General features: G+C 39.7%; 8 protein-coding genes across 10 annotated transcripts; 3 read left to right on the plus strand and 5 right to left on the minus strand.

Moving 5' to 3' along the window:
• Nucleotides 1-293: 293 nt before the first annotated feature.
• On the plus strand, nt 294-3926 carry LOC124194720 (E3 SUMO-protein ligase ZBED1-like). The gene is made up of 8 exons (XM_046589024.1): nt 294-453; nt 827-938; nt 1021-1109; nt 1171-1243; nt 1311-1649; nt 1763-2659; nt 2721-2839; nt 2916-3926. Exons 2-8 carry the CDS (start codon nt 848-850, stop codon nt 3720-3722), a joined length of 2415 nt encoding a protein of 804 aa, XP_046444980.1. The 5' UTR covers nt 294-453; nt 827-847; the 3' UTR covers nt 3723-3926.
• Nucleotides 3922-6840, minus strand: LOC124194721 (fez family zinc finger protein erm-like). The gene is made up of 4 exons (XM_046589025.1): nt 6438-6840; nt 5770-6354; nt 4899-5704; nt 3922-4832 (listed from the first exon to the last, which is right to left on the minus strand). Exons 2-4 carry the CDS (start codon nt 6306-6308, stop codon nt 4297-4299), a joined length of 1881 nt encoding a protein of 626 aa, XP_046444981.1. The 5' UTR covers nt 6309-6354; nt 6438-6840; the 3' UTR covers nt 3922-4296.
• Nucleotides 6841-7066: 226 nt separating this feature from the next.
• On the plus strand, nt 7067-9630 carry LOC124194722 (methylcrotonoyl-CoA carboxylase beta chain, mitochondrial-like). The gene is made up of 11 exons (XM_046589026.1): nt 7067-7326; nt 7430-7683; nt 7745-7852; nt 7924-8056; nt 8124-8302; nt 8367-8421; nt 8487-8627; nt 8685-8834; nt 8902-9125; nt 9194-9308; nt 9373-9630. The coding sequence occupies exons 1-11, from the start codon at nt 7177-7179 to the stop codon at nt 9574-9576; spliced, it is 1713 nt and encodes a 570-aa protein (XP_046444982.1). The 5' UTR covers nt 7067-7176; the 3' UTR covers nt 9577-9630.
• An 81-nt stretch (nt 9631-9711) lies between these two features.
• On the minus strand, nt 9712-12026 carry LOC124194728 (UDP-glycosyltransferase UGT5-like). Its single transcript, XM_046589037.1, has 7 exons — nt 11869-12026; nt 10851-11783; nt 10557-10779; nt 10432-10487; nt 10300-10355; nt 10126-10233; nt 9712-10023 (listed from the first exon to the last, which is right to left on the minus strand). The coding sequence occupies exons 2-7, from the start codon at nt 11670-11672 to the stop codon at nt 9756-9758; spliced, it is 1533 nt and encodes a 510-aa protein (XP_046444993.1). The 5' UTR covers nt 11673-11783; nt 11869-12026; the 3' UTR covers nt 9712-9755.
• A 542-nt stretch (nt 12027-12568) lies between these two features.
• Nucleotides 12569-16338, minus strand: LOC124194726 (UDP-glycosyltransferase UGT5-like). Of its 3 annotated transcripts, none has more exons than XM_046589034.1 (5): nt 15391-16338; nt 15090-15321; nt 13246-13357; nt 13024-13131; nt 12569-12954 (listed from the first exon to the last, which is right to left on the minus strand). In XM_046589034.1, exons 1-5 carry the CDS (start codon nt 16210-16212, stop codon nt 12684-12686), a joined length of 1545 nt encoding a protein of 514 aa, XP_046444990.1. In that variant the 5' UTR covers nt 16213-16338; the 3' UTR covers nt 12569-12683. The 3 variants fall into 3 exon arrangements, with proteins under 3 accessions (XP_046444990.1, XP_046444989.1, XP_046444991.1); XM_046589033.1 differs by lacking the exon at nt 13246-13357 and adding an exon at nt 14890-15001 and having other exon boundaries at nt 15391-16329; XM_046589035.1 differs by lacking the exons at nt 15090-15321; nt 15391-16338 and adding exons at nt 13419-13647; nt 13718-14883.
• Nucleotides 16339-16507: 169 nt separating this feature from the next.
• On the minus strand, nt 16508-18852 carry LOC124194725 (UDP-glycosyltransferase UGT5-like). The gene is made up of 7 exons (XM_046589031.1): nt 18721-18852; nt 17751-18658; nt 17452-17674; nt 17324-17379; nt 17203-17258; nt 16966-17073; nt 16508-16900 (listed from the first exon to the last, which is right to left on the minus strand). Exons 2-7 carry the CDS (start codon nt 18567-18569, stop codon nt 16618-16620), a joined length of 1545 nt encoding a protein of 514 aa, XP_046444987.1. The 5' UTR covers nt 18570-18658; nt 18721-18852; the 3' UTR covers nt 16508-16617.
• Nucleotides 18853-19464: 612 nt separating this feature from the next.
• LOC124194729 (UDP-glycosyltransferase UGT5-like) lies at nt 19465-21315 on the minus strand. Its single transcript, XM_046589038.1, has 5 exons — nt 20494-21315; nt 20184-20412; nt 20000-20111; nt 19822-19929; nt 19465-19749 (listed from the first exon to the last, which is right to left on the minus strand). Exons 1-5 carry the CDS (start codon nt 21313-21315, stop codon nt 19476-19478), a joined length of 1545 nt encoding a protein of 514 aa, XP_046444994.1. The 3' UTR covers nt 19465-19475.
• A 671-nt stretch (nt 21316-21986) lies between these two features.
• On the plus strand, nt 21987-24183 carry LOC124194723 (UDP-glycosyltransferase UGT5-like). Its single transcript, XM_046589027.1, has 4 exons — nt 21987-23046; nt 23124-23355; nt 23451-23670; nt 23785-24183. The coding sequence occupies exons 1-4, from the start codon at nt 22225-22227 to the stop codon at nt 24095-24097; spliced, it is 1587 nt and encodes a 528-aa protein (XP_046444983.1). The 5' UTR covers nt 21987-22224; the 3' UTR covers nt 24098-24183.
• The last annotated feature ends 470 nt before the right edge of the window (nt 24184-24653 follow it).

Below are 24653 nucleotides of genomic sequence, written 5' to 3' on the forward strand. Positions count from 1 at the left end.
ATTTGAATCATAATATTAAGGATGCGAGAATGATTAGGACTACTTTGATTGTAGATGCCTTCGCAAAAACATGTGAGGACCTCGGTTAACATTTATACAAGCCAAGATGCCAAGAAAAAGAAGATAAAAAAAAACATCCCCTTGCCTTCCATACAGACATCGGATAAAAAACAGATGGGATGCATGGGCCATGCCGAACTGCCACCTTACGACTACTTCTTAGATGTACGCCATGTAAATAGGTATATGTGCTATCTCCTGAATCTATCACCAGATGTCAGGTAAGTCAGAAATGATGGGCGCATCCCCTTTTATCTCAGACGATCGCCATTTTCCAAGACACATCGATTCGAGCTTGAACCGATACGTGAAGCAAAGAAAATAACAGCCGATTTATTAGATGATCGAATGCCGATATAAAGGCGCTGAAAAACATTCGAATTTATAGAGCTGGTACGTATTTGTCATTTTAATGTCTTTAAGACATAGGATTTGAACGTTTTTTTCAGTTCTATTGACTTATGTCGACGTTATAAACTAAAATCAAGATTCATGGCATCATTAAATTCAATAATCAAAGATGAAAATTTGATGAACCAACACCTTGTTTAATGTTTGAGAATAGATTCTGTATCCCGCGCATTTCAAAATTGTGGAGAAACTTTTCTTCACTTAATTTTTTAAATTATTTATACAGTAGTATTTTATTCCTTTAGATATTGTTTAATAGTTTGTTTATATTTGATCAGATTTGAAATCAGTGAATGACACTTTGCATTGTGTGTTGATAGAAATAGTCTTTTACTAATGAAAACTGTTTTTTCAGCTCGAGGATAAAATTAAAGTGATGGAGCAAGGAGAAGGTCAGTCTTCTGGAAACGAAGAGACCCCATACACTGTGGTTGTTCAGATCCCAAATCCGTATGGAGATTCCTCAGGTATCGTTGTCTGCAATTACCTAAAATTACCCAATTCAAAATAGTACACTCAATCATATCATTATTGTTTTGAATCTGTCAGATCCTATTTATGTATTTGGATCCAGTAATCAGGGTCCAGATCAAACTGCGAGGATGACCCAGCTCTACCAAGCTGTGAATTCTGTAGAAGTAATTTCTAAATTTTTCTCCAACTTTGTGCTAAACTTTTATTAAAGTTTGTTTTTTCTAGTCTGAAAATGTCATTTATGTTCAAGGAGAAGCAGATGAAGGACTTAATGAGTCAGCTGATGCTGAAGTTCATGGTAATTATTTGGAAAACTCAATGTTTATCAAATTGGCATTATACAAAATCAAATTTGAATGATCTAGATGAAGCTGAAGAAGCGTTGGGAGACGGAGATGACGGAGCCATGGCTTTACTACAAGGAGCTACTCCTATCCGCATTATAGCTCATCCCCATGCAAAGAGTTTTGTTTGGCAACATTTTGGTTTCGTGCCACTGGGAGATTCTGATACGCCCGACCGACGACGTGTCTTGTGTAGACTCTGTCTCCGTGAACTTCCCTATTGTGGCAATACCACGAATTTGCAGTATCATTTGCAACGATACCATCGTGACGTCATGCCTGCAGGTCTAAGGGAGATGCGACCCTCACCACGCACAGCTCGACGGGCATCTAGGCTTCCGGATCCGATTGGAGATCCAGGTACGATCATTTTCTGAAGTGGGAGTAATTTAAGTTGTAACTGCTCTATACATTCTAGAAAGCAAATGAAACGAAAATGCAATTAACTTTTGTGTTAATCTAAAATGACTTAGGCCAATTAATTGTTGTGGAAGCTAGCCCAGAAGCGCGACGAAGAGGCAATTACGCTCGTCGTGGAGCTGCCATACCTGGCGTGTTGAACAATTCCTCAATTCATGGCGAAAACGAAATGTCTGCCCCAACATCAACAGGACTTTCAAACCAACAATCTTGGCACTGGCATAGTTCCCGCAAGCAGCAGTTGACCAATCACATCACGAGATCACTTGTGACCGACTGTCTTCCTATCGGCACTGTTGAAGGCCCAGGCTTTCAGAGTTTGATCAAATTACTAGATCCTAGCTTCGAGTTTCAGACAGCCAACCAATATCGAACCCAACTTCTACCAACTCTCCATCAAGAAGAGAAGAAAAAAATTTTGTGTTCTATTGTTGGTGTCGAGTACTGCTCCCTCACCCTGGATGTTTGGAAGAGCCGCGAGGTTGACGTTTGCTACCTTGGCGTTGCATGCCATTTCGTAAACACGGAATGGGTGGTTGATAGCCGCTACTTGGCGACGCTAGAATTAACCCAAAATCAAGATTCTGAAGATCTGACGAGGAGATTGCAACGACTAATGGCCGACTGGCGTCTTACGATCCGTTGGGCAGTGACCGGTTCAACAGCACCTGAGCATTCTGATCTTCCTCCAGGACTCATCAACAACGCCCTACAAACAATACACCTTCCGCAAGTGAATTGTTTGGCTGCAGCTCTCCAACACGCAGCTAACAAGGCCATGCAAGTTCCTTCAGTAGAAGGTGCTCTAAAGCGTGTTCGAACTCTTGTCAACCACATTCAACGAACTCCTGAATTAAGGATTAAAATCCAAGAAAGACTTTGCAGTCAGAACTTGTCAGGCCTACCCTCCAGCCTCCCTCGTGCTGCCTCATGGTTTCAGGTTTATACAGGTATAAATTATATTGTATTTCTATAGTATATTTGTATAATTGAATAATATTTTTTATACAGTATTGCAGAGGCTTCAAGTTGGACGGGATGTTATCCAAGTCGTGTTCACCGAGAATCGCGAAGACACGTCGGCTTTTCTACCTAATCAGAAAGAGACTTTTGCTCTAGATGCTCTACAGGTAATTTTGTTTTTGTATTCATCTTATTGAAATAGTAGAGTAATAACCATAATTTTGTGGTTATCGTTTCAATTAGGCTGTTCTGAAACCTCTGAACGAAGCAGCTGATACGCTGAGTGGAGATCCCTATCCGTCAGTTTCGCTGGTGCTTCCATTATTATTTAAGCTAACTCAAGTGAACCTAGCGGAATCTGACGACGACACTCATCTTCTAAGAGATTTAAAATCTCTTGCACGTAGCGCGTTGCGCAACGCCTACGAGCGAGAGGATACTCAACAGTTGTTGCGTATGGCAATGTACCTGGATCCTCGTCTCAAGCGGCTACCATTTTTCTCCAAAGAAGAGAAGACGACTGTCCAACAACTAATCCGCAAAGAGCTCACCAAGGTCATAAAAAAACAAGGGGGAGCCGGCACTAATAGTTTAACATATCGCGGTGTCCAGTCACCAGCCGGCAAGAAACCTAAGCTTGCAGTTATGCTGGAGGACATATTTGCAGTGCCCGTTTCTCATGTAGTTGATGACGATGAGAAAGATGGTCTTGGTGGACATGGAAATTCATCCTTGTCACTGCCGGAGAATATTGCCCAGTCAGAACTTCAGTGTTACGAAAACGAAGAAGCAGTCAGCTTGGAAGAGCCTCAACCTCTGCGTTGGTGGAAAGCCAGGGAAGGCCAATACAAATTTCTCTCCAAACTTGCACGACGCGTCCTTTGCATGGCTGCTACTGCTATACCTATGCGTCGACTACTTACCAGCGAAGGCCAGGCATGGACTGATCGTCGTGGAGTCCTGCCCGCTGAAGATCTTGAGGTCATTTTCCTCAGCCATAACTACGGAGGAGGGAGTGGAACTCTATCTACTTCTGCAACCGGAAATTAATCTGCAAATTTTAAATATTAAGTATTTCTAATTTCAGTTATTTCGTTCACCTTTTTTTTTTCGTCGTTGTAGGGTTTATTTTTGTTTTCTTTTGCCCGTTCCTAACCTTATTGAATAACTGACCTCGTTAAGTCGTTTCGACCAAGCAGTCATTGCTCAGTAAAAGTTCATCATCCTCGAATAAAACGACAATTCTCAGTCTCACTTTTAACACGTAAAGTTTAATATTCCCGTGACATACACAAGACAAAGGCAATTTGTAAAAGTGGGACGAGAAAGAAAACATCAGGCAGCAAATAAGACACATTGTGACATGATAGAAGTAAAAATTATAGCGAGAGATGCGCAAGTGGAACATCATTTAAAAATCAAAACGACATCTTGTACAGATATCAACTCAATTACAAATATTTTGCGCGCTGTCTAAAAACCTGTAAGGAAAGTAAAACATAGATTAGGGAGAAAGGGAGGGGGAACTAAAAAGGTCCTTAAGGCATTGTGGGTTTTGGTGCTGTTTAGTCAAATTTCGTAGTGTTCTTAGAGGCTTTCCTTTCAGTTGTTGAAATTACTTTTGTCAGGCGGCATCTTCTGCCTCTGAATCAACTTTGGTTCCAGCAGAGGCTACACTCACTGCGTCAGCAGCAATTTCACTTCCTGCCTCCTCTTCCTCTTCTTCTCCCCCCTCTTCCTCTTCTTCCTGGTCATCGTCCTCGGCATCAGGATCTAGACTAGCAACTTCCTCATCGATCCAACCATCTGCTTCTCCCTCTACTTCAGCTTCTCCATCTTCTTCGACTATATCACCATCCTCGGCGTCAGGATCGGCATCTTCGGCATCCACATCTTCAGCATCTTCTCCATCATCAATCTCTTCGTCATCATCCGCTTCAACGGCGGATGTAAAACCATTGCCAACACTTGGTCGTGTAATAGATTTCCTAGCTCCACCGTTGGCTCCCTTAGGTCTAGCAACGTTTCCGGCACCAACAGCGGTAGGAATCCGTGTCATTGGCCCGCCTTTAGGCTGACGTGTTCGGCGATCAACACCGTGAATCACTCTTTCGTGATAAGACCGATGATTTGATTGGCGGAAGGCTGCATTGCAGAATCCTAAAATATTATATAATATAATAATAATTCTAATATTAATATATAATATAGAATCCTCAAATGTACCGCATGGGAAAGGCCGACTTCCGTCCACCACCGACTGAGGTGTTGTTGACACTTCTGGATCCGCTGTGGCAGCAGCTGCTGCCGTTTCCACCTGGTCTGCGTTGATCAATCCTTGCATCAAATGCACCGAGCGCTCGTGATGGGATCGATGGTGTCGCTGGCGGAAGGAGGCCGAGCAATAATTGCAAGGGAAAGGCTTTGCGCCCGTGTGCAGAAGCAAATGAGTCTTAAGACTGCCCGAATTTCGGAAAGACTTGCGACAGATGAAACAAACATAATCCCCACGAATGAGGCTCTTGCACATGAGCATGTGGTAGAGGTAGCGATCGTGACCCAGAACACCTTTTTGGCAGTATTTGCAGGTGAATACAGTTTCAGCTGGATGCACATCGACATGAGAAATCAAGGACTCAAGGGTCGAGTGGATGATACCACATTCCGGGCAAGGAGGAAACAAATGACCTTCACGGTTCATGTGTTGGTTTAGTTGCATGATCAACTTGAACGGGGTGTGGCACTCGCGACACGTCACCATTTCTTTCAGGGCAGCTCGCGAGAGTTTCTTGGGAGGGTGGACTATTGCGATCTTCTCCATTTCTTCGCCTTCGTCAGCAATTGACTCATCATTCAGACTGCGTTTGGTGCCCTGGCCAGCACGATTAGGTGTCACGTTCGACAACAAAGAGAAAGGTGCCATGGTGGCAGGGCTACTCTGGGCTCCGCTTTTACGTTTCTTGGTGCTGGTAGTGTTATTATTATTGTTGTTATTGTTGTTATGACCAGCTTTCCCAGGGCTGTTACTGGATCTATACAGTATATAAAAAAAGAATAATCATTTGTAATGTTGTAAAATGAATAGACGAACTTTTACCTAGCTGGAGTGCGCCGAGAAGGCAATTCGAAATGTTGCGGAGGTTGAGGAGTAGGAGCCGGACTGGACTCATTACTATATGGGATAATGTCAACTGAATGCTGAAGAGATCCAGGAATGGATAGAACACCTTCTTGAGATGCTTGAAGGAATGCCTGTTCCATTGCTGCAGAGTTACACATGTCAATGTGAAGAAGGGAACCAAGGTCCTGCAGGGCTACAACCTGCTTTAGAGTCAGTTGTAGTTCCTCCCCACCATACAAAACTTCAAGCAGCAAACGTAGAGGCTCATAATCAACACCAGGCAAATGAATCACGATTGTAGGATCAGGATTACTGATCAATAGATGTTTGAGGAAATTGCTTGCACCAGCCAAGACTATGCTATGAGCAAAGACAATCCCTCCTTCAGATATAAGCTGTACATCTGTGTAACACAGTCTTCTCTGACAAGATTGAATAGATTCCATCATAGTTTTGGAATGTAAGGAATAAGTCAGTCTGAGTGGCTGCGAATAGGAAGCATCTGGATAGTCCATGACTGAGCCTTCCCTCTCAAGACACCACAATTATTGACTAAAACACCTGCAATATCAAATAATTATTGAATGAACACATAAGCTGAAGTTGCAGTTAATCAAATGATCAAAATATTTGCAAAAATATACCCCAAATCAAGGAGGAATGACGCAGAATGTCAACGACCTCGTAAGAAGTCACGTTCGAGTTATCACTGGCAGGTGGCCTAGCCCTGTTTGTTCGCTTCTTTCACCATCGCTGCTACACCATCTTTTTCTCCATCACGATGTAGTACCCCCTCATTGTTATTTTCACTAGACGATATCACAAATGAAGTCAAATACAGAAACCGTATACACTATGTCGTAAGGCACTGATAAACACGCCGATAATCTTCAATTTTTTTTTTTAGAGAACCATATCTTTTACACACGAACAACAAAATACAAGAAACTGAAACGAAGAACAGTCGATACCGCCGACTCGATGACGAACGAGAACGAACTCAACGAAGATTTCGTAGACTCTTTCTGGGATTCGGCGACCAGCCGACCAATGTTACGGTTAACTGAGTTGCTTGAACCAGTTGGTCTGATAACAAACCTACAAATTGAAACTATTCCTTCTGTACCCCAGTATTGCATAAAGTAGTATATTTATAAAAAATTCAGTGATATTTCATGATTTATGGTCCTAAATAATTGGTCTAGCTTCTGGATTTAATTGATTTAGTTTGCGGATCCACAAAGGCAACGTTGGGTTTACATTTCTTTGCAGACGAACTGTTTTCATTTTTTACTGTAACTAATTCCGGGCTTTAAAGACTCGAGAAAAACAACTCCGTAAATTTGAGAAGGCTCTCTAATTCCGAGAGATAGTCCCATAAAAATGATGTCGATCGCAAAATACAGTAATCTCAGCTACCGTGTAATGTGCAATATGAAACGACTTGTCCCTGTTTCTTCCAGAAATTACTATGCAAATGATAATGTCGTTCCGATTGGAACAGATCAAGATAGAAACTCTGACACCTTCCAGGTTGTTTTTTTACTTCTGAAAGGCTTTAAAATTTAATTTAATAGTAGTTTCAATTCTGAAAATTTATAATTGTTAGTTAACATACAGTTAATTCTTCTTACAGGATAATTACAATAGAATGGCAGTCTTAGTCTCCCAACTGAAAGCAAATATTCAGAGAGTTCAAGAAGGAGGAGGTGCAAAAGCCACTCAGCGACACAAGTCAAGAGGAAAACTTTTGGCGAGAGAGAGGGTGGAAGCTTTAATTGATCCATCTTCACCATTCCTCGAATTTTCTCAGTTGGCTGGAAAGGATTTGTATGGATCTGATGAGGTTCCTGCCGGAGGTGTTATTACTGGAATAGGACGAATCATGGGGTAAAAATTTTAACAAAGAATCCATGTTGTCGTAATCTTACGTCCTCACTTGAAATTGCAGAAACGAATGCGTTATTGTTGCGAATGATGCAACTGTTAAAGGTGGAAGTTACTACCCAATTACAGTAAAAAAACATCTTAGAGCGCAAGAAATCGCCGAACAGAATAGGTGAATATTTTCCTTAAAAAGAGTATTAAATGCAAACTAACGATTGTTCTTCAAACAAAAATGTGTTGCAGTTTACCTTGTGTCTATTTGGTCGATTCTGGAGGTGCCAATCTGCCACACCAGGCCGAAATCTTCCCTGATCGAGAACATTTTGGAAGAATCTTTTACAATCAAGCAAACATGTCTGCCAAGGGAATTTCTCAAGTATAGTGCAAATTTCACAATACTCTATAGTTTTCCATGTGTGATCAACATTTTGTGTCCAAAATAGATTGCGGTAGTTTTGGGATCTTGTACGGCGGGTGGCGCTTATGTACCAGCTATGGCCGATGAAAGTATTATTGTTAGGAAACAAGGAACCATTTTTTTGGCTGGACCTCCACTAGTCAAGGCTGCCACGGGTGAGGAAATCAGCGCAGAAGAATTGGGTGGTGCGGACCTTCATTGCAGGTATTTTAATAATTTAACCTTTCATTGCATAGCTGTTTATAACTGAAACAACTTTACTTACTAGTAAATCCGGAGTTACGGATCACTATGCCGTTGATGATCTCCATGCATTACATCTGGTTAGTATAATGTTTTCTTATTGGGTTAATTCATTTCCGTTTGTAATTTTTCATATTTTTGTTAGGCAAGAAGGGCTGTTGGTAATCTGAATCTGGTGAAGAAGCCGGATATTTCTGTAGCCCCACCAGAAGAACCTCTCTATCCTGCCGATGATATTTATGGAATCGTTGGTGACAATGTTAAGAAAAATTATGACATTCGTGAGGTATATTAAATAACATGAAACAAGAAAAGAATTTCAGTCCTATTGCAAATAACGTAGGTCATCGCTAGAATCGTAGACGCATCGAGATTTGACGAATTCAAAGCCAAATACGGAGAAACACTCGTCACAGGATTTGCACGCATCCATGGTTATCCGGTCGGAATCATTGCAAACAACGGAGTTCTCTTTGCTGAATCTTCGATGAAAGTGTGACCCATTTCCATTTTCATTTGCTTATTTCTTCAATGTATAATTTGCCCCCTTTGTTGCATAGGGAGCCCATTTTGTAGAATTATGTTGCCAGCGCCGTATTCCGCTTATCTTTCTTCAAAATATCACCGGTTTCATGGTCGGACGAGAGGCGGAAGCAGGCGGCATCGCTAAGCATGGAGCTAAGCTAGTCACAGCTGTTGCTTGCGCTCAAGTTCCAAAGCTAACCGTTCTTGTCGGTGGAAGCTATGGAGCCGGAAACTACGGGATGTGTGGAAGAGCCTACAGGTATTGTTCGTCAGAGACTCTTAACGCAAATGTTTTTGGTTCAAATGCACTCTTCTTTTTATTTTTAGCCCAAGATTTTTGTACATGTGGCCGAATTCGCGAATTTCAGTGATGGGTGGTGAACAAGCTGCCGGAGTCCTTGCACAGATTTCGCAAGAGCAGAGAAAACGAGAAGGCAAACAGGTACAACCCATAGATGCTTAATTAAGCTTGTTTTCCAATTTAAAAAAATCGTTTCCTTTCATAGTGGACTGCTGAGGAAGAGAAAGCATTAAAAGATCCGATTTTGAAGAAGTATGATGTTGAAGGATCTCCGTACTATTCTTCGGCTCGACTGTGGGATGATGGTGTAATTGACCCAGCTGACACACGCAAAGTTCTGGCACTGAGTCTTAGTGCAGCGCTTAATGCCCCAATCCCATCCACTAAATTTGGTATTTTTAGAATGTAAATCTGGGCGAGAAAGTGTATAAAATATATAGATAACTATTGATGTTGGGTCATCCAAAAACAATTTATTGATTCATAATTACATTTTTGTTTCACAGGCATTCTTACCTAGACTATAACCATCATTCAAAATTAATAAATTTTTATTTCTTTATTTATTCAGATATTTCGCCTGACACGTTAATGTGTTTTAAGTTTTGACCTTGTAAGTCTTCGAAGAATCAATGCCCCAAATTTATAGGATGCAAACATTGTGAACACCAAAGACACAAACAAAAAGAGCCACACATCAAGCAGATAAACTTGATAAAACGGCATGTCTTTACTTTGAGGGTGTTTTGGTCCGCCGTGACGAAGGACGTGTTCTACCCAATAGGCAGCTACTTTTCTTGATGGCATCAGTTCATCATGCATCAGGTGGGACAGTCGGGTAGCATTATTCTTGAAGCTGGTAATGAGGTAATAAAAAATGTGCTCTTAAGTTTTGAAAAGCGTATAAAGGTGAGAAGTACATCGATAGTTTTAGTGACAATAGTTCTTATTTATGTACCTTGGCTGATTTATAATTTTCTGAATAGATTCATACAGCAGCTCTTCAGTTAAATCTTCCCATTCAAGCTTTAGGGCATAGCCTTCTTGATTGGCCTTAATAAGGAGACTAAAATTCAAACAGAATAAGCATTAAGTTACTCAGTCATCAAACTCAAAGTATAACATTACTCACGTGCGCTGGTCTCTTCCTAAGGGTAAGCCCAAAACTGGTACTTGATGGTAGATTGTCTTAATAGTTAAAATCATGGTTAAATTGTTATTAAAATAAAAACATACTATATTTTTGAACAATTATTTAGGCTACCTCTTGAATTCCCATTAAACCACCGTGTGCGATGAATAGTCGAGTGTTTTTGTGGCCTTTTGCAAAAGGTTGATGATGATTAAATTTTATGTTCCAATCTCGCTTGATAAAACAGTAAAAATTACCTAGGAGATCCTGCTGAGGAAGCCAATCAACCATCTTAACGTTATTTGGTAATTGGGAAAGGCTATCCATTTCCCATTTCCAAATAATTCGTTGCGGAAGACGAGCAAAAACGCGGAGAAATATTTCCTGGATGTGAACTGGCATAGAGGATACTTGAGAATTCGATCCAAGGGTAAATAAAATCAAGCCATGTTCTGCTTCATCAGCAAAAGTCTTAAAATCCTTTTGGGACAAATAAGAAGACTGATTAAAATTGGGAAAATATAATTACATTAGATTTTGTTATAGGAAACCTGTGGTAGCGGCATGGTAGGTCTAACGTGCATGGCAGGAACAGGAATAAATGTCGGCGGAAGTGAACGTGTCCAACTGGATGCCGGATGAATATTTGCAAAAGTAAGTTCAGCGTTCCTTTCAATTTCAGATATAGGTCGTGTTGCTGGGAAATCCTTTTTAGCTAGTTGGTCTAAAGCCGCCAGCAAGTAAAACTTTCGCAATACTAGAAATCCTTCGGTTACCACGAAATTTGTCATCCTCTCAAAGAACGTCATCTGACTGGAGTAGCTACCAAGCAGCGGCGGTATGCTTGCATAATCGTGACTGACACCCTTCGCTGCCAAACTCCAAAACATTCCAGGTCCAGGATCAAAGAATATAAAAGGGATTCCTAGATGATCGACAAGGGGAAGGCTAAATTCGTTGACGATCGCGTCCACTATGACGATATCATAGTTTTTGTTTTGTTTGATTTCTTGAATTTGTTTGTTTGCCATAAATTTTTCGTAAGCAGGGGTCATAGTTGAGCGGAAAAACATGAACATGCCTATGGAGTTAAAGATGATGCCATGTTCCATAAAGTCATACCACGTTACGTCAACAAATTCAATCAGTTCGTCAACAACTATTTTGTGGATATTTGGTGACAAAGTTTTGGGAGAAGAAGACGTCACGACGGTTAACTGGTGTCCGTTTTCTGCCAACGTTTCAACCATCGGCATCAAGGAATTGATGTGACTTCGTGGACCCAGCGGAGACAAAACCAGGATGCGCGCTGCCATACATGTCGTCTTCAATTGGTAAGCCAGAAACAGTAAAAACAAATAACTTCCTTTCATTCCTTGTAGTTGTATTGTAGCCTTTACTTGTTCTTTTTTTCAGTAGGAGATAAAATAGTTTTCTTCTTAAAAAATCTGTAGTTCATATGTCGAGTGATGGCGAAAGATACACTTTGGGGGGGTAACAGCAAAGATGGGTAACAGTTGTTTAAGTTCACAATAAATTTTAAACCAATTGTAAAAAATAATACTGTACCATTAGATTTTGCTCTGTCTTCAGTTTAGTGCAGTTTAGTAGATATTAAGCGCAAGAATGACTTGCAACTAGAAAGTCACGAAAGAAAAAGGAGTAATTTATAGGGCTCAAAAGTAGCACACGTACCCAGTGACCAGAATGACACAACACTTTTCAGCTGTCTGCTCTCTGCCTGAGGCTAGTGAATGACTATTAAAATAATTGTAAGATGCGGATAGCTCTCGGTCCCGTCCGCTATTTAATCTAACCCGTTTACTTCGTTTCTATTTTCGTAGGAAACAAAAGCGCGTGCTATACTGCTATGGGGTTGATGCACAAGGATTAAAGCCACTATGCTGTTCACTTGTTCTGGGGCGAAAACAAGAAAATGTATGAAAGATGGTAGAATCTATTTTAAGTATGTATAACCTTGATTTAAATTCAACACTTTAATTGAACATGAACGATTTAGGAGTTTTTTCCCGTAAGGATCTGTATAGGTTTTTTACTGTTTGGCTTACCTTTTGGAACCTTTTTTTTTCCCCAGTAGATTTAAATGGCTTTTGGATTTGGGCGCGCGCGCGCCTCGAGAATTCTCACTCACAAGATTCTTAACGATTTACTCGCTAGATGACTCTATATTTTAGGAACGCCGCGCCATGAGGTACAAGGTCTCACCATTGTTAAAAATAACATTAGGCTGTTGTTATGTTATTTTTATTTAATTTTGCATGTTTGTATTTTTATCCAGATCCTGCCAATGATTACAAACTACTATATTGGCTGCTTGATTCTGTTGCTAAGGTAAACTTCTATGCTTTACACATCCAAAATAATCACTGAGTTTTCACTTTACTTAACCTTAGTTTTTTTACCAACCAGGTTATGCCTTTGAAAGTCACGAACAACATTGTTGCTGATATCACTATCAGAAATAGCCAGACGTCAAGCAAATGATTTTTGTAGAAAGGCAAATTTCTCGATGCAGAATGCAAATGTTTCCCGCCGTGGCGTAAGATGTGCTCCACCCAGTAAACTCCTATTTCTCTACCGGGCAACAATTGATGCTGAATCAGCTTGGAAAGGCGCGTTGCATTTCCCTGGTAGCTGCAATGCATGAGGTAAGGTGTAAACATTTTTCTGGCTCTAAATTCAAAATGCGGATGAATGATTTACCTTGGGTTATTTAAAAGCGACTGAATTGTATCGTATAATAGTTCCTCGGTCAATTCCTCCCAGCTTAGCTTGATACCGTATCCTTCGTCACGAGCCTTGGCCAAATTTCTAAAATAGAATTAATGATTTTATTGGATGTAACCATTATGTATGCAGGATAAGGGAAGGGAAATAATTAAATTGAAGTTCTTATTCTTAAAATAACTATTAACAACACTATACCCGCGTTGATCGTTTCCAAACGGGATTCCGAGAATAGGAACTCCATGATAAACTGTTTCTTGGATTCCAATGAGACCTCCATGCGAAATGTATAGTCGTGCATTTTTGTGACCTACGAGTGACGTTTCGTTCGTGAAAAATACGCATTTCTTATAGCGACAACTTATTTTTACCTAAAAGATCCTGCTGTGGTAGCCAATTGAGAATCTTAACGTTATGTGATAGTCTCTCCATCAAACTATCCGATTTTTCCCATTTCCAAAAGACTTGCTGCGGGATGCGAGCGAAAACGTTGGCAAAGATTGTCACCAAATTATCTGGCATCGTTGACACTGGAATAGCCGATCCCAATGTGAAGACGATGAATCCCTCGTTCGCCTTATCTGCTAAAGTTTGTAGTTCCTTTTCCACAAGATTGTATTATACTCGTTGAATCGACTGGCAAAAGAGCTTACTAATTTCCAAGTCATACTTGCGGAAGTGGCTTTGCCGGTCTTGTATGCAGCGCTGGAATTGGGATGACATGTTGAGGTAGTGGTCTACTCCACGCCGTTGCTGGGTGACTATTGAGGAAGCAGAGCTGAGCATCGCGCTCGATTTCAGCTATGGTTCGGGTGTTGGGGAAATCCTTGATGGCTATGTCATCCAAAGCGTGGAGCCAAAATATTTTACGAACCAATAGGAAAATCTCTGTTAACAACATGTTTTCCAAACGCTCCATGAACGTCATTTCGATTCCGCTATCGCCCAAACCACCCGGAACGGAAGCGTATTGAAGGGGTACGTTGACCGCGTCCATCACCCACGGTACACTCGCAGCCGAGGAGTAGAAAATGTAAGGCACATTCAGATGATCGACGATCGGCAAAACAAAATCATTCAGAATGGCATCGACAATGACAAGATCGACAGCGCGAGACTCAATAATTTCTTTGATTTCTTTATTACTCACGAATTGTTGGTAGCCATTTGTCATCGTCAATCGGAACATTTGTATTGTCCTCGTGAAGAATTCAAAAAAGCCCTCTCGACTCATTTGGAACCAATTAATGTTCATTTCTGTAAAAATGTTGTTTCTGACAACTATCTCTTTAACATTTTCAATTTGATTGTCAGGGGAAAATGGCGTGACAACCGTTACCTGATGACCCTTCTCGGCTAGCGCCTCTACGATTGGCATGAAAGAAATTTTGTGACTTTTGGAACAAGCCGGAGCCAACACTAAAATACGATCTGCGTGACTTAATACCAGCCATTGGCCCAATAATACAACGAACGTAAGCGAACACTTCATTCTGATTGCGTTTCAAGCAAGTAACTACTAAGATTCCGCTTGTTTCTAGATTTTGTCGATTGTTTGTTTCATCGTTTGTTTGCCAACTCATTTTTATCTGCTGTCAAGCTTTTTTTTATCTAAACTTTATTTAGCGGTTCATTGAGGTCGATTGTAAAGCATAACTATGGTAGACAATCTGATTATTTTTAAAAGTGTTACAAATAGGGCCTTGTCCTTATCATAAATTATTTTTTATCGTAACTTTATAAAATCTGAACTGGGGCATAAATAAGTTATTTTTAAATATAGACGTAAAAATACATCTTATGCAATTAGACTAAACTGTAGAATATAAAATGTAGACCTACCCGAGCTGATCGTTGCCAAAAGGAAGTCCTAGTAGAGGTACTCCATGGTAAACTGTCTCTTGGATTCCTATAAGACCTCCGTGCGAGATGAAAATCCGTGCATTTTTATGACCTGTTTGAGAACATTTGAATTTAAAAAGGCGGTAACTCATCAAATGATTTTTTTAAACACTGCAATTTCAGTTTTTAATTATATTTACCCAAGAGATCTTGTTGCGGCAACCAGTTGACAATCTTAACGTTATTCGGCAGGTTCTCGATCAAAATACTGCTTGATTTTTCCCACTTCCAAAAGACCTGCTGTGGAATTCGTGCAAAGACGTCGACAAACATTTTGACCAATTTCTCCGGCATCGAAGACACCGGTATAGCAGATCCCAATGTGAAGACGATGAATCCATCATCCGCTGCGTCCGCCAATGCTTGTAATCCCTTTTTCAAAAATTAGATCATTCATTACTAACAAACATTTATTTATTTGTGGCTTGTTAAGGTCCTTACTTCCGGAAGTGGCTTTGCTGGTCTTGTGTGTAGAGCTGGAATCGGAATCACATTTTGAGTTAGCGGTCTCGTCCAAGCCGTTGCCGGGTGACTGTTGAGAATGCAGAGCTGAGCATCGCGCTCGATTTCTATTATGGGTCGTGAATTGGGGAAATCTTTCCTGGCGAGGTCGTCGATTGTGTTGAGCCACAACACTTTGCGAAGCAAAAAGAAAAGTTCACCTGCCATTACATTTCCTACTCTTTGCATGAACGTCATCTGACTACCACCATCTCCCATTCCGACCGGAACGGAGGCGTATTCCTGGGGAACCTGAAACGCGTCCATCACCCAAGGTACATTAGAAGCAGGGGAGTAATATATGTAAGGGACATTCAGATGTTCAACGATCGGTAAAACGAAATCATTCAGAATGGCGTCGACAATGACAAAATCGACTGCTCTAGCTTCAACGATTTCCTTGAATTCTTGATTATTCATTAAGTGAATGTAGCCCTCTGTCATCGCTGTTTGGAAAACTGTTATAGTCCATTGAAATTTCTCTAAAGCATTTTGGTTTTGTATCTGGAACCAATTAGTGTTGAGTTCTTCCAGCGGATTTCTATCAAGAACGATTTCTTTAATGTTTTCCATTTGACTGTCAGGTGCAAATGGTGTTACCACTGTTACCTGATGACCTTTCTCTGCTAGCGCTTCCACGATCGGCATGAAAGAAATTTTGTGGCTTTTGGAACAAACAGGTGCCAGGACCAATATCCGCTCTGCGCTGCTGAATGTCCACCACTGACTCATCAAAATAACTAAAGTAAGAGAAAACTTCATCTTTTATGGGTAAAAGGGGAAAACAACTGAGGTGTAACTTGGCTGTTTGAACAAACTCGACTGTGGGTCTGGATTAATATTTATTATGCGCTGGTCATTGTTATTGACTTTATCTCTTTTATCTGAGTGAAGTAAATAACTTGCGTTATCTACGTTCTATCTGTACGTATCGATACGTATGTTATTCTGTTAGTAGAGCATTATTTACTAGTGCTTGTCATCAAACAGTAGATTTCCATAAGACATCTGAACTTTGATTTATAGTATTACAACAATTCAGACTTAAATTAATTTCTTTAAGCATACCAAATGTTTGGCTTCCAACTAACTGTATTGTTCAATAATAATTTTGGCATTGATTAGTTTTAATGCTACAATAATTTTCGTCTAAGCTACAATAAATGGTTAGTGTATTTTGACTTTTCGACAAAATAACGGAATATTTATAAATCTTCGAAAAACGGATGCCCCAGTTTTGTAGGTTGCAAACATTATCAGCGTCAAAGACACAAACAAAAAGAGTGAAACGTCGAGGAGATAAAGTTGATAGAACGGCATTTCTTTCCTTTGCAGATGTTTTGTTCCACCGTGGAGGAGGACGTGTTCTACCCAATAGGCGGCTACTTCTCTTGATGGCATTAGTTCATTGTGCATCAGGCTGGACATGCGAGTCACATTACCCTTGTAGCTGAAGGTTAAACAATTTAGCAAAACAAATAAGGAAAATAATCAAATATTTTCTGTGATTAATACCTTGGTTGATTTAAAAGTTTTTGAATAGATTCATACAACAATTCTTCATTCAGGTTTTCCCATTCAAGTTTGATGGCATATCCCTCTTCACTTGATCGAATAAGAAGACTAAGAAGAAAAGAAACAAAGTAATATTTAATTTTATGAATGAAGATAAATAAATAACTGTACTCTATTCCATTCTATTTTAAGTTCAGCTGGAAATCATTTACGTTAAAGAAAGCAGAAGAAACTTACGCGTATTGATCTCTTCCCAGTGGTAATCCGAGTATTGGAACTTGGTGGTAAATTGCCTTAATCAATATTTAGTTTTCATTTCCATTTAAAATTTGTTATTATTTTATTTTCTGCATATTACCTCTTGAATTCCCATTATACCGCCGTGTGCGATAAAAAGTCGAGTGTTTTTGTGGCCTTTTAAAAAAAAGGTTGACGATGATTTAAGTTTCATGTTGTATTTTGGCTTTAATAATCCGTAAAATTTACCTAGGAGATCCTGCTGAGGCAGCCAGTCAACCAACCTGACGTTATCTGGTATTTGGGATAGGCCATCCTTTTCCCATTTCCAAATTATACGTTGCGGCAGACGAGAAAACACACGGAGAAATGTTTCCTGGATGGGAACTGGCATAGAAGAAACTCGAGAATTAGATCCGAGTGTAAATACAATTAATCCGTGTTCTGCTGCATCGGCAAATTCCTGTAAATCCTTTATGAAAAAAAGTAAGCATTTCTTCATTGTTCAGTTTACGATTTAAAAATTCTAATGAATGGCAATAGGAAACCTGTGGAAGCGGTTTGGCCGGTCTAACGTGCATGGCCCCAACAGGAATGAATGTCGGCGGAAGGGAACGTGTCCAACTGGATGCCGGATGAATGTTTGCAAAGCAAATTTCAGCATTTCTTTCAATTTCCGATATTGGTCGTGCAGTTGGAAAATCCAGTTTAGCTAGCCGGTCTAAAACCGGTAAGAGGTACCACTTTCGAAAAAGAAGAAATCCTTCATTCAATACGACATTCTGTACCCTTTCAAAAAACGTCATCTGACTAGAGAAGGTACCGATTAACGGCGGTATTCTTGCGTAATCTTGAGTTACACCTTTTGCTTCCAAATTCCAAATTGTTCCTGGCCCGGGATCAAAGAGAATCAAGGGGATTCCCAGGTGATCCACTAGTGGAAAACAAAAGTCGTTGATGATGGCGTCTACTATGGCGATATCGTAGTTTTTCTTTTGTATGATTTCTTGAATCTCCTTGTTGGCCACGAATCTCTTATATGCAGTTGTCATAACTAATTGGACAAATGGGGAAAAATCGGCCATTGTATCAAAGAGACTGTGCTCCTTGAAATCGTACCACTCTAACTCGACGAGGTCAATCATTTCATCCATGGTGATCTTCCGTATGTTTGGCGCTTCAGTTTTAGGAGCATAAGGTGTTACGACGGTTAACTGGTGCCCTTTTTCTGCTAAGGTTTCAACCATCGGCATGAACGAATGCATGTGACTTCGTGGACCCAGCGGAGACAAAACAAGGATGCGCGCTGCCATACATGTCGCCGAAAGGTAGGTCATAAACAGTAGAGAGTAAAACTGTTTTCTCATTTTTGTTTCTATCCCCTCTGTCGAGAGAAAACCCGTTTCTTATTGGCTTTAATGTTGCAGGAAATGTAATGACGAACTTACGCTAGTTTCTAGAAATTAAATCACAAAACATAAGTCATTGTTGGTTAAGTTTTTTTTAAATCTTTCTTACCTTTTGTTTTCGTCAGTAAAATGTACACTGTCCAGTGTCGCTCTCTTCTCCCCTGTAAATCTAACAAATTGCCATCTAGAAATAGTGCGGGTTTTTTCTTTTAGATACTGCTACTACCGATCGTTTCAATTCAATGAACTGAAACTCCCCGGCACTCCGAAAGATATAGCAGCGAGACGTTCCAAATCGAGAAGTCACCAGTACGTGAGTACCCAAGTCAACGTCTCCAAATCTTGCCTGAAGCGATTGGATTTCCTTTTTAGACTGGTTTATTTGATCTCATATCGTTTGATATTTTTGTCATGAACCAGTTTAGAGTGCCACCAAGACATGGAGTTCTTGTTAAGCGCCACACCCGTTTTCCAACGAAAACGATATTTTCATTTTCATCTGAAAACGTCTGTTTTGATTTAGGTACGGTTCAGGAATGATAAAAGATTTCCTGTGAAGAGCGACGACTGAAATCCGATTTCTTTAATATTTGGCACAACTCCAAAGTCGTCGAAAAGGAAATGGAATCTCATCTGCAGTCTCCACTAATACGTCGATATGTATATATATATAGCCCGGCCCAAGTAGAGGAGAAGGCTAACATAGGATCTAATTAAACGTAATAGATTATATAAGGCTTAGATAATGGCAATGCGTGCTCCCATGCTTACATTATAGCGTGGTCTTCAATAATATTTACTCGTGTAATTAGATATTTAACGTTTTTTCGCTATCGTTTGACACATGCAATCCTTTGCAGTCGTCTATTCGGTTTTTATTTTCTTGTTTGTAAACATGCTTACTATGTAAGCAAAGATTTTGAAAATGATGAGCAGTAAGCAGATAAGAATGACCATTAAAAAACCCCAGACATCCAACATATAAAGTTTGTAGAACGGCATGTCCTTCGCTTTAGATTGAAGGTGCTTAGTTCCTCCATGGTTAAGGACATGTTCGACCCAATAAGCGGCGACCTCTTTGGGTGCAACCAGTTCATCGCGCATCAATCGAGACAAACGGCTGGCGTTTCCCAAGTAACTAAACAAATTTATTTCAAATTAGTAAAATTTTCATCATTTTCTGTGATACAAGAAAATGTATATTCTTTACCCGGGTTCTCGTAGGATTGTTTCAATAGTATTAAACAGCATTGCCTCTGTTAGTTCGTCCCACTCTAGTTTGATTCCATAATTCTCTTCTTCGGCTTTCGCTAGATTGCTGTAATCAGAAATTAGTCAAAGGTTCCATTTTAACTTAAATTAAAATAAAGTGATTAATGATTTCTCACCTTCGTTGGTCTCTTCCTAATGGCAGTCCGAGAATCGGTACGCCGTGGTAGATCGTTTCTTGAGTCCCCAACAGTCCTCCGTGTGAAATGAAAAGTCGTGCTTTTTCGTGACCTGTTATCGTCATTGACCTTTTGATTTAACGAAATCTAATATTTAAAATTTCAACTTTTCTGGGTCTTATACCAAGTAGATCCTGTTGCGGCAGCCAATCAACCATTTTAACGTTGGACGAAATTCGATTTGCGTCGGATGTTCCCGCTTCCCATTTCCAAAAGACGCGCTGCGGAATGCGCGCAAATACCCGGATGAACATTTCTTTCACGTTTTCTGGCATTGAAGAGACCAGAGCGTTTGATCCCAAGGTAAACACGATGAAGCCGTGTTCCGCTCCATCAGCGAAGCTCTGGAAATCCTGTTTTCAATAGCATTCAGGTAGTAAGTTTTTTTTAATTGGGTTAAAATGTAAAATACATAATTAACAAGTCTACAATACATTTGGCAGTGGCTTTGCAGGACGAACGTGAAGTGCTCCAATAGGAATAAACGTCGGCGGAAGCGATCGAGGCCATGCTGTTGTGGAGTGATGACTAGCCAAACAGAGTTGAGCACTTCTTTCAATTTCTGCAATGGGCCTAGCATTTGGAAAGTCTGGCCGGGCGAGGTTGTCCAACATCCGAAGTATGATTCTTTTGCGTATGATAAGGAATATTTCATCCATCGCCATATTGATCACCCTCTCCATAAATGTCATGTCACTCTTGAATTCAGATCCCAGTGACGGCACAGTCGCATACGCATTTGGGACATCAAATACGGCCAAACTCCACGGTGGTCCCGTCGATGCACTGTGAAAGATGAAAGGAACGCCGAGGTGATCAACCAGTGGAAGGGTAAACTCATTCAAAATTGCATCCACAATGACCAAATCGACATCTTTGTTTTTAATGATTTCTTGAATGTCCTTGTTGGCCATAAGATATTGGTAGCCTATGGTCCCAAGAGTGCTTACTTCGTCCACAAAATTTAAAAACTCGGACGCAATACTTTCGCGTTCGAAACTTTGCCATCCACTTTCTAGGTGTTCTACTATTTCACTAATGACAATTTTGCGAATATTGGGCGTGTCCGTCTTGGGTTCGTGAGCCGTGACCACGGTTACCTGATGACCACGTTCGGCCAAAACTTCCATAATTGGCATGAATGAATACATGTGACTTCTTGTTCCCATCGGAGAAAGCATGATAATTCGGGCGCACTGACTAAAAACCACTGCGTGCGCTAGAAACGTTATAGCACACGTCAATCGATAATGCATTCTTGCTTGTGTTTAAAAGTTCACCGGGAGTTAGAAAACTAGAAGACTGCACACTGGAAAAAGTCTGAGCCAACTAGAAACAACAACCAAGAGGATGCCGGGGCAACTAAGTTATCTTTCTTCCACGGTGTTGTCATCGTGACTGTACAAAATTTTACAGAAGCCGTTATTTGGCATAGGGGATTTCTCAAGCTGACTCTCGACAGCTGACTGTATTTAGTAAACATTTTTTTTTAACGACATTTTAATTTTGGAAACTATTTTCAGGTGCTGATAACGAATCTCTGCTTGTTCTAGCGACACTGCCTTCTAAAAATTTTGTTCAATCACAATTTGTTTTTTTCAAATTGGTCAAACTGGGGCAAAGGTTGTTGTCGGTTGTAGTCTAGACTTGGCTCGGCCAAAGTCTACTTCAGCCTGGCTTGCCGTCCACTGTAAGTGCAATAAATAACTGATATTGCGTTCTCCTTGCGTGTGAACTAACTGTACCGTACGTTACAAAATGTAAGATAACGGCATTTCATAAGATGTTATAAACTTACAGGCTTAAAGAAAAATCTGTACAAATTATGGTTTGCTGTGTGATTTCCGTGATAAATGCCGATGGCAAAAAAGTTATATTACCACAATAAAACATAAAAAACCGGGAAATAAATCAGCAATCGTGAAAGAAACATACAAATCGAATCTTTGTTGGAGTTTGTTTTATATAGCTTTATTCTTGACAACTAGATGTCGCGATTGTTTGTTTGGATTAGGCAAGCAGACAACAATCGGTTTCAAACTTTGTCAGTGTTTGTTTTCAGTCACCAGCAGTGGACTTGCTTGTTATCTTTGTGCCTAGTGTAAAGTTAAGTCTGCTGTGTCTGTGCATTTTAAATAATTCAACAATTCTTTCGGATAGTTATAATGATTCAATTCTCGGTATTTTTAGTATTGGTAGTAAATTGTTTCGTGTTCTGCCATGCTTCAAAAATATTAGTGCTAAGTCCTGTTGCCTCCAAGAGTCATAAAATTTCAATGATGCCAATTGTCCGAGCTTTAGCTCAACGTAATCATCATGTAACGATTGTAACATCACACTCGCAAGAAGAATATCTAGAAAATGTTCACGATATTGTGGTGCCTAATCCTTACATGAATGATGGAAAGTTTGATTGGTTTGCAATGAACTCAATTAATCCATTCGTATTGCAATTTAAAATCTTTTACAACTTTGCTACTATATCAAAATTCAATTATGAAGCAGTGATGAACAATCCAGAATTCTTACTTGTCCTAAAAAGACGTGAAATTGACCTTGTAATTTTGGATGATAGTTTTAATGATTTCTGTCTTAAAATTATTGAAGACCTTAAAGTTCCTTTCGTGTACTTCAGTTCATCCACTGGGTATCCTTGGGTTTTTAACTCAATGGGGGCATCCCAAGAACTTTCCAGTGTCCCAAGTCGTTTTACTGGGTACGACAGTACCATGAATTTCAAACAACGCATATTCAATACTTTGGCTGGACTTGGAGCCCAAATATTGAGAAGTTTAATTGTAATTCCTGCAATTGATGCCTATACTAAAAAGGATTTTCCATCAGCTCGCTCGATTTCTGATATCGAGAAAGATGCCAGCTTGTACTTCCTTAGTAGTCAGTGGGCCACAACTTGGCCCAGATCTGTACCACCAACAGTCATACAACTTGGTCCCCTTCATATTCGTCCACCTCAAACACTTCCTCAGGTAATGAACATTTATTTAGGATCTGAATGTTAATGATATAAAAAGTGCGAAAGCGATAAATGTTTTTAATCATCTAGGCTATGGATCGTTTTATAAGGGAGTTTGAGAAAGATGGCTTTATTCTATTTACTCTGGGATCGATCCCATCATCCAAATTCATGCCTAAGAAATACGTTCAAACTTTTGTGAAAGTCTTTTCTCAAATTCCTCAAAGAGTAATCTGGAAGTGGGATGATTCGAGTGAAATACCAGAGAATCTTTCAGCGAATGTTTTGCTTGTTGATTGGTTACCTCAGCAAGATCTGCTAGGTTAATATAACATTTATTAAAGATTTGTAAATGTATCAGTAATATTAAAGTGTTTATTTATCTGTTTTCGCAAATTGAACGGTCACACTTTGTAGGTCACTCCGCTATTCGATTGTTTATCACTCACGGGGGGTTTTTAGGAATGCAAGAAGCGTTATATCACTCTGTCCCTTTACTTGCTTTGCCCTTTGGCACTGATCAGTATCTAAACTCTGCTAAAGTGAGAAAAGAAGGCTGCGGATTACACCTAGACTGGGACAATCTAGATGAGGCAACTTTATTCACTTCAATCACAAGCATAATAAATAATTCAAGGTAATTCTTAATTGTTATAGCATAATAAGCCAATTAAAATTGTCTACCCATATGTATAATATTTGTTTTTTATTGTATTCTTTGGCGCTACTTTTGGATCTCCTGTCGTGTCAGTTTCAAAGATAATACTCGACGACTGTCCCTTTTGATGCACGAAGAATTCCTTAAAGGCCAAGATACAGCTGTTAAATGGATTGAGCATGTCATCCGTTTTAATGGGACGAAACACTTGAAACCAACATCCCAAAACATTCCATTTTATCAACTGTATCTTTTGGATGTTGGTTTATTTCTAGTTGTCATTAGTTTCATCATAGTTGTCGTTACAGCAAATATGGTGCGGTTTATAATATGGTGCTTGTTAGCAAGTTTAAAAATTTTTAAAACAACCCCTTCTTACAAGTCGAACTTAAAAAAAATAACGTGAATTTGTAGAGCCCGTTTCTCTATCTTCCTTCCTTGCTCTTCTCTTGGGCCATAATACAATAATAAAGATGTTAAATTATTGTTAGAGTAGCGACTTTAAAAAATTTTATAAACCAATAATAATCCAATATATGCCACATTGGATTTTCATTATACTTTCATCCAGTTTCATTTTGTTTCAACTACACTTGGTTGTAAAACAAGTGCTAGATTAATTCAAACTGTTGAATGATGGTGTTTGCTGCTCAATGTGCGTCAATGTGTAGATGGTTAAAGGTGTGCTTGACTCAGAATAAGCTACTGTTGTGATTAACTTTTATTATCGTTAGATCATGGTCTATTAACTCAGTTAATAGACCATGCTGCGATTACACATGACTGTTTCTGATAGCTTTTTTTATGGCACATGCACGTGATCGCTGTCATGAAGAATACGAGTTAGTGAACGAAAGAATTTGTTTTTCATACAGCATTTCCGTAAAACGTAAAACGTGTCAAGTGGTGTAGAGGTTGGGTGAGAACGGGATGTATTATATAAACATTTGGTATTCATTTTG

This window comes from Daphnia pulex, chromosome 5, assembly GCF_021134715.1.
Source record: "Daphnia pulex isolate KAP4 chromosome 5, ASM2113471v1".
NCBI classification, from domain to species: domain Eukaryota; kingdom Metazoa; phylum Arthropoda; class Branchiopoda; order Diplostraca; family Daphniidae; genus Daphnia; species Daphnia pulex.

Coding starts and splice junctions, on each gene's coding strand:
- LOC124194720 (XM_046589024.1), top strand. CDS start 848: ATGGAGCAAGGAGAAGGTCAGTCTTCTGGAAACGAAGAGACCCCATAC. Junction 1,110..1,170: donor AAGCTGTGAATTCTGTAGAA/GTAATTTCTAAA, acceptor TGTTTTTTCTAG/TCTGAAAATGTCATTTATGT. Junction 1,650..1,762: donor GGATCCGATTGGAGATCCAG/GTACGATCATTT, acceptor AAAATGACTTAG/GCCAATTAATTGTTGTGGAA.
- LOC124194721 (XM_046589025.1), bottom strand. CDS start 6,308: ATGGACTATCCAGATGCTTCCTATTCGCAGCCACTCAGACTGACTTAT. Junction 5,705..5,769: donor TCTCGGCGCACTCCAGCTAG/GTAAAAGTTCGT, acceptor TATACTGTATAG/ATCCAGTAACAGCCCTGGGA. Junction 4,833..4,898: donor AAGTCGGCCTTTCCCATGCG/GTACATTTGAGG, acceptor ATAATATTTTAG/GATTCTGCAATGCAGCCTTC.
- LOC124194722 (XM_046589026.1), top strand. CDS start 7,177: ATGATGTCGATCGCAAAATACAGTAATCTCAGCTACCGTGTAATGTGC. Junction 7,327..7,429: donor GAAACTCTGACACCTTCCAG/GTTGTTTTTTTA, acceptor TTCTTCTTACAG/GATAATTACAATAGAATGGC. Junction 7,684..7,744: donor GGAATAGGACGAATCATGGG/GTAAAAATTTTA, acceptor TTGAAATTGCAG/AAACGAATGCGTTATTGTTG.
- LOC124194728 (XM_046589037.1), bottom strand. CDS start 11,672: ATGAAAGGAAGTTATTTGTTTTTACTGTTTCTGGCTTACCAATTGAAG. Junction 10,780..10,850: donor CTACCATGCCGCTACCACAG/GTTTCCTATAAC, acceptor TTGTCCCAAAAG/GATTTTAAGACTTTTGCTGA. Junction 10,356..10,431: donor GTTTAATGGGAATTCAAGAG/GTAGCCTAAATA, acceptor TTAACTATTAAG/ACAATCTACCATCAAGTACC.
- LOC124194726 (XM_046589034.1), bottom strand. CDS start 16,212: ATGAAGTTTTCTCTTACTTTAGTTATTTTGATGAGTCAGTGGTGGACA. Junction 15,322..15,390: donor CAGCAAAGCCACTTCCGGAA/GTAAGGACCTTA, acceptor TTTTTGAAAAAG/GGATTACAAGCATTGGCGGA. Junction 13,132..13,245: donor TTTGGAAACGATCAACGCGG/GTATAGTGTTGT, acceptor ATTCTATTTTAG/AAATTTGGCCAAGGCTCGTG.
- LOC124194725 (XM_046589031.1), bottom strand. CDS start 18,569: ATGAGAAAACAGTTTTACTCTCTACTGTTTATGACCTACCTTTCGGCG. Junction 17,380..17,451: donor GCCTCAGCAGGATCTCCTAG/GTAAATTTTACG, acceptor TTTTTTTAAAAG/GCCACAAAAACACTCGACTT. Junction 16,901..16,965: donor AAACTTTTAAATCAACCAAG/GTATTAATCACA, acceptor TTTAACCTTCAG/CTACAAGGGTAATGTGACTC.
- LOC124194729 (XM_046589038.1), bottom strand. CDS start 21,315: ATGCATTATCGATTGACGTGTGCTATAACGTTTCTAGCGCACGCAGTG. Junction 20,413..20,493: donor CTGCAAAGCCACTGCCAAAT/GTATTGTAGACT, acceptor TATTGAAAACAG/GATTTCCAGAGCTTCGCTGA. Junction 19,750..19,821: donor ACAATCCTACGAGAACCCGG/GTAAAGAATATA, acceptor AAATTTGTTTAG/TTACTTGGGAAACGCCAGCC.
- LOC124194723 (XM_046589027.1), top strand. CDS start 22,225: ATGATTCAATTCTCGGTATTTTTAGTATTGGTAGTAAATTGTTTCGTG. Junction 23,356..23,450: donor ACCTCAGCAAGATCTGCTAG/GTTAATATAACA, acceptor CACACTTTGTAG/GTCACTCCGCTATTCGATTG. Junction 23,671..23,784: donor AGCATAATAAATAATTCAAG/GTAATTCTTAAT, acceptor CTGTCGTGTCAG/TTTCAAAGATAATACTCGAC.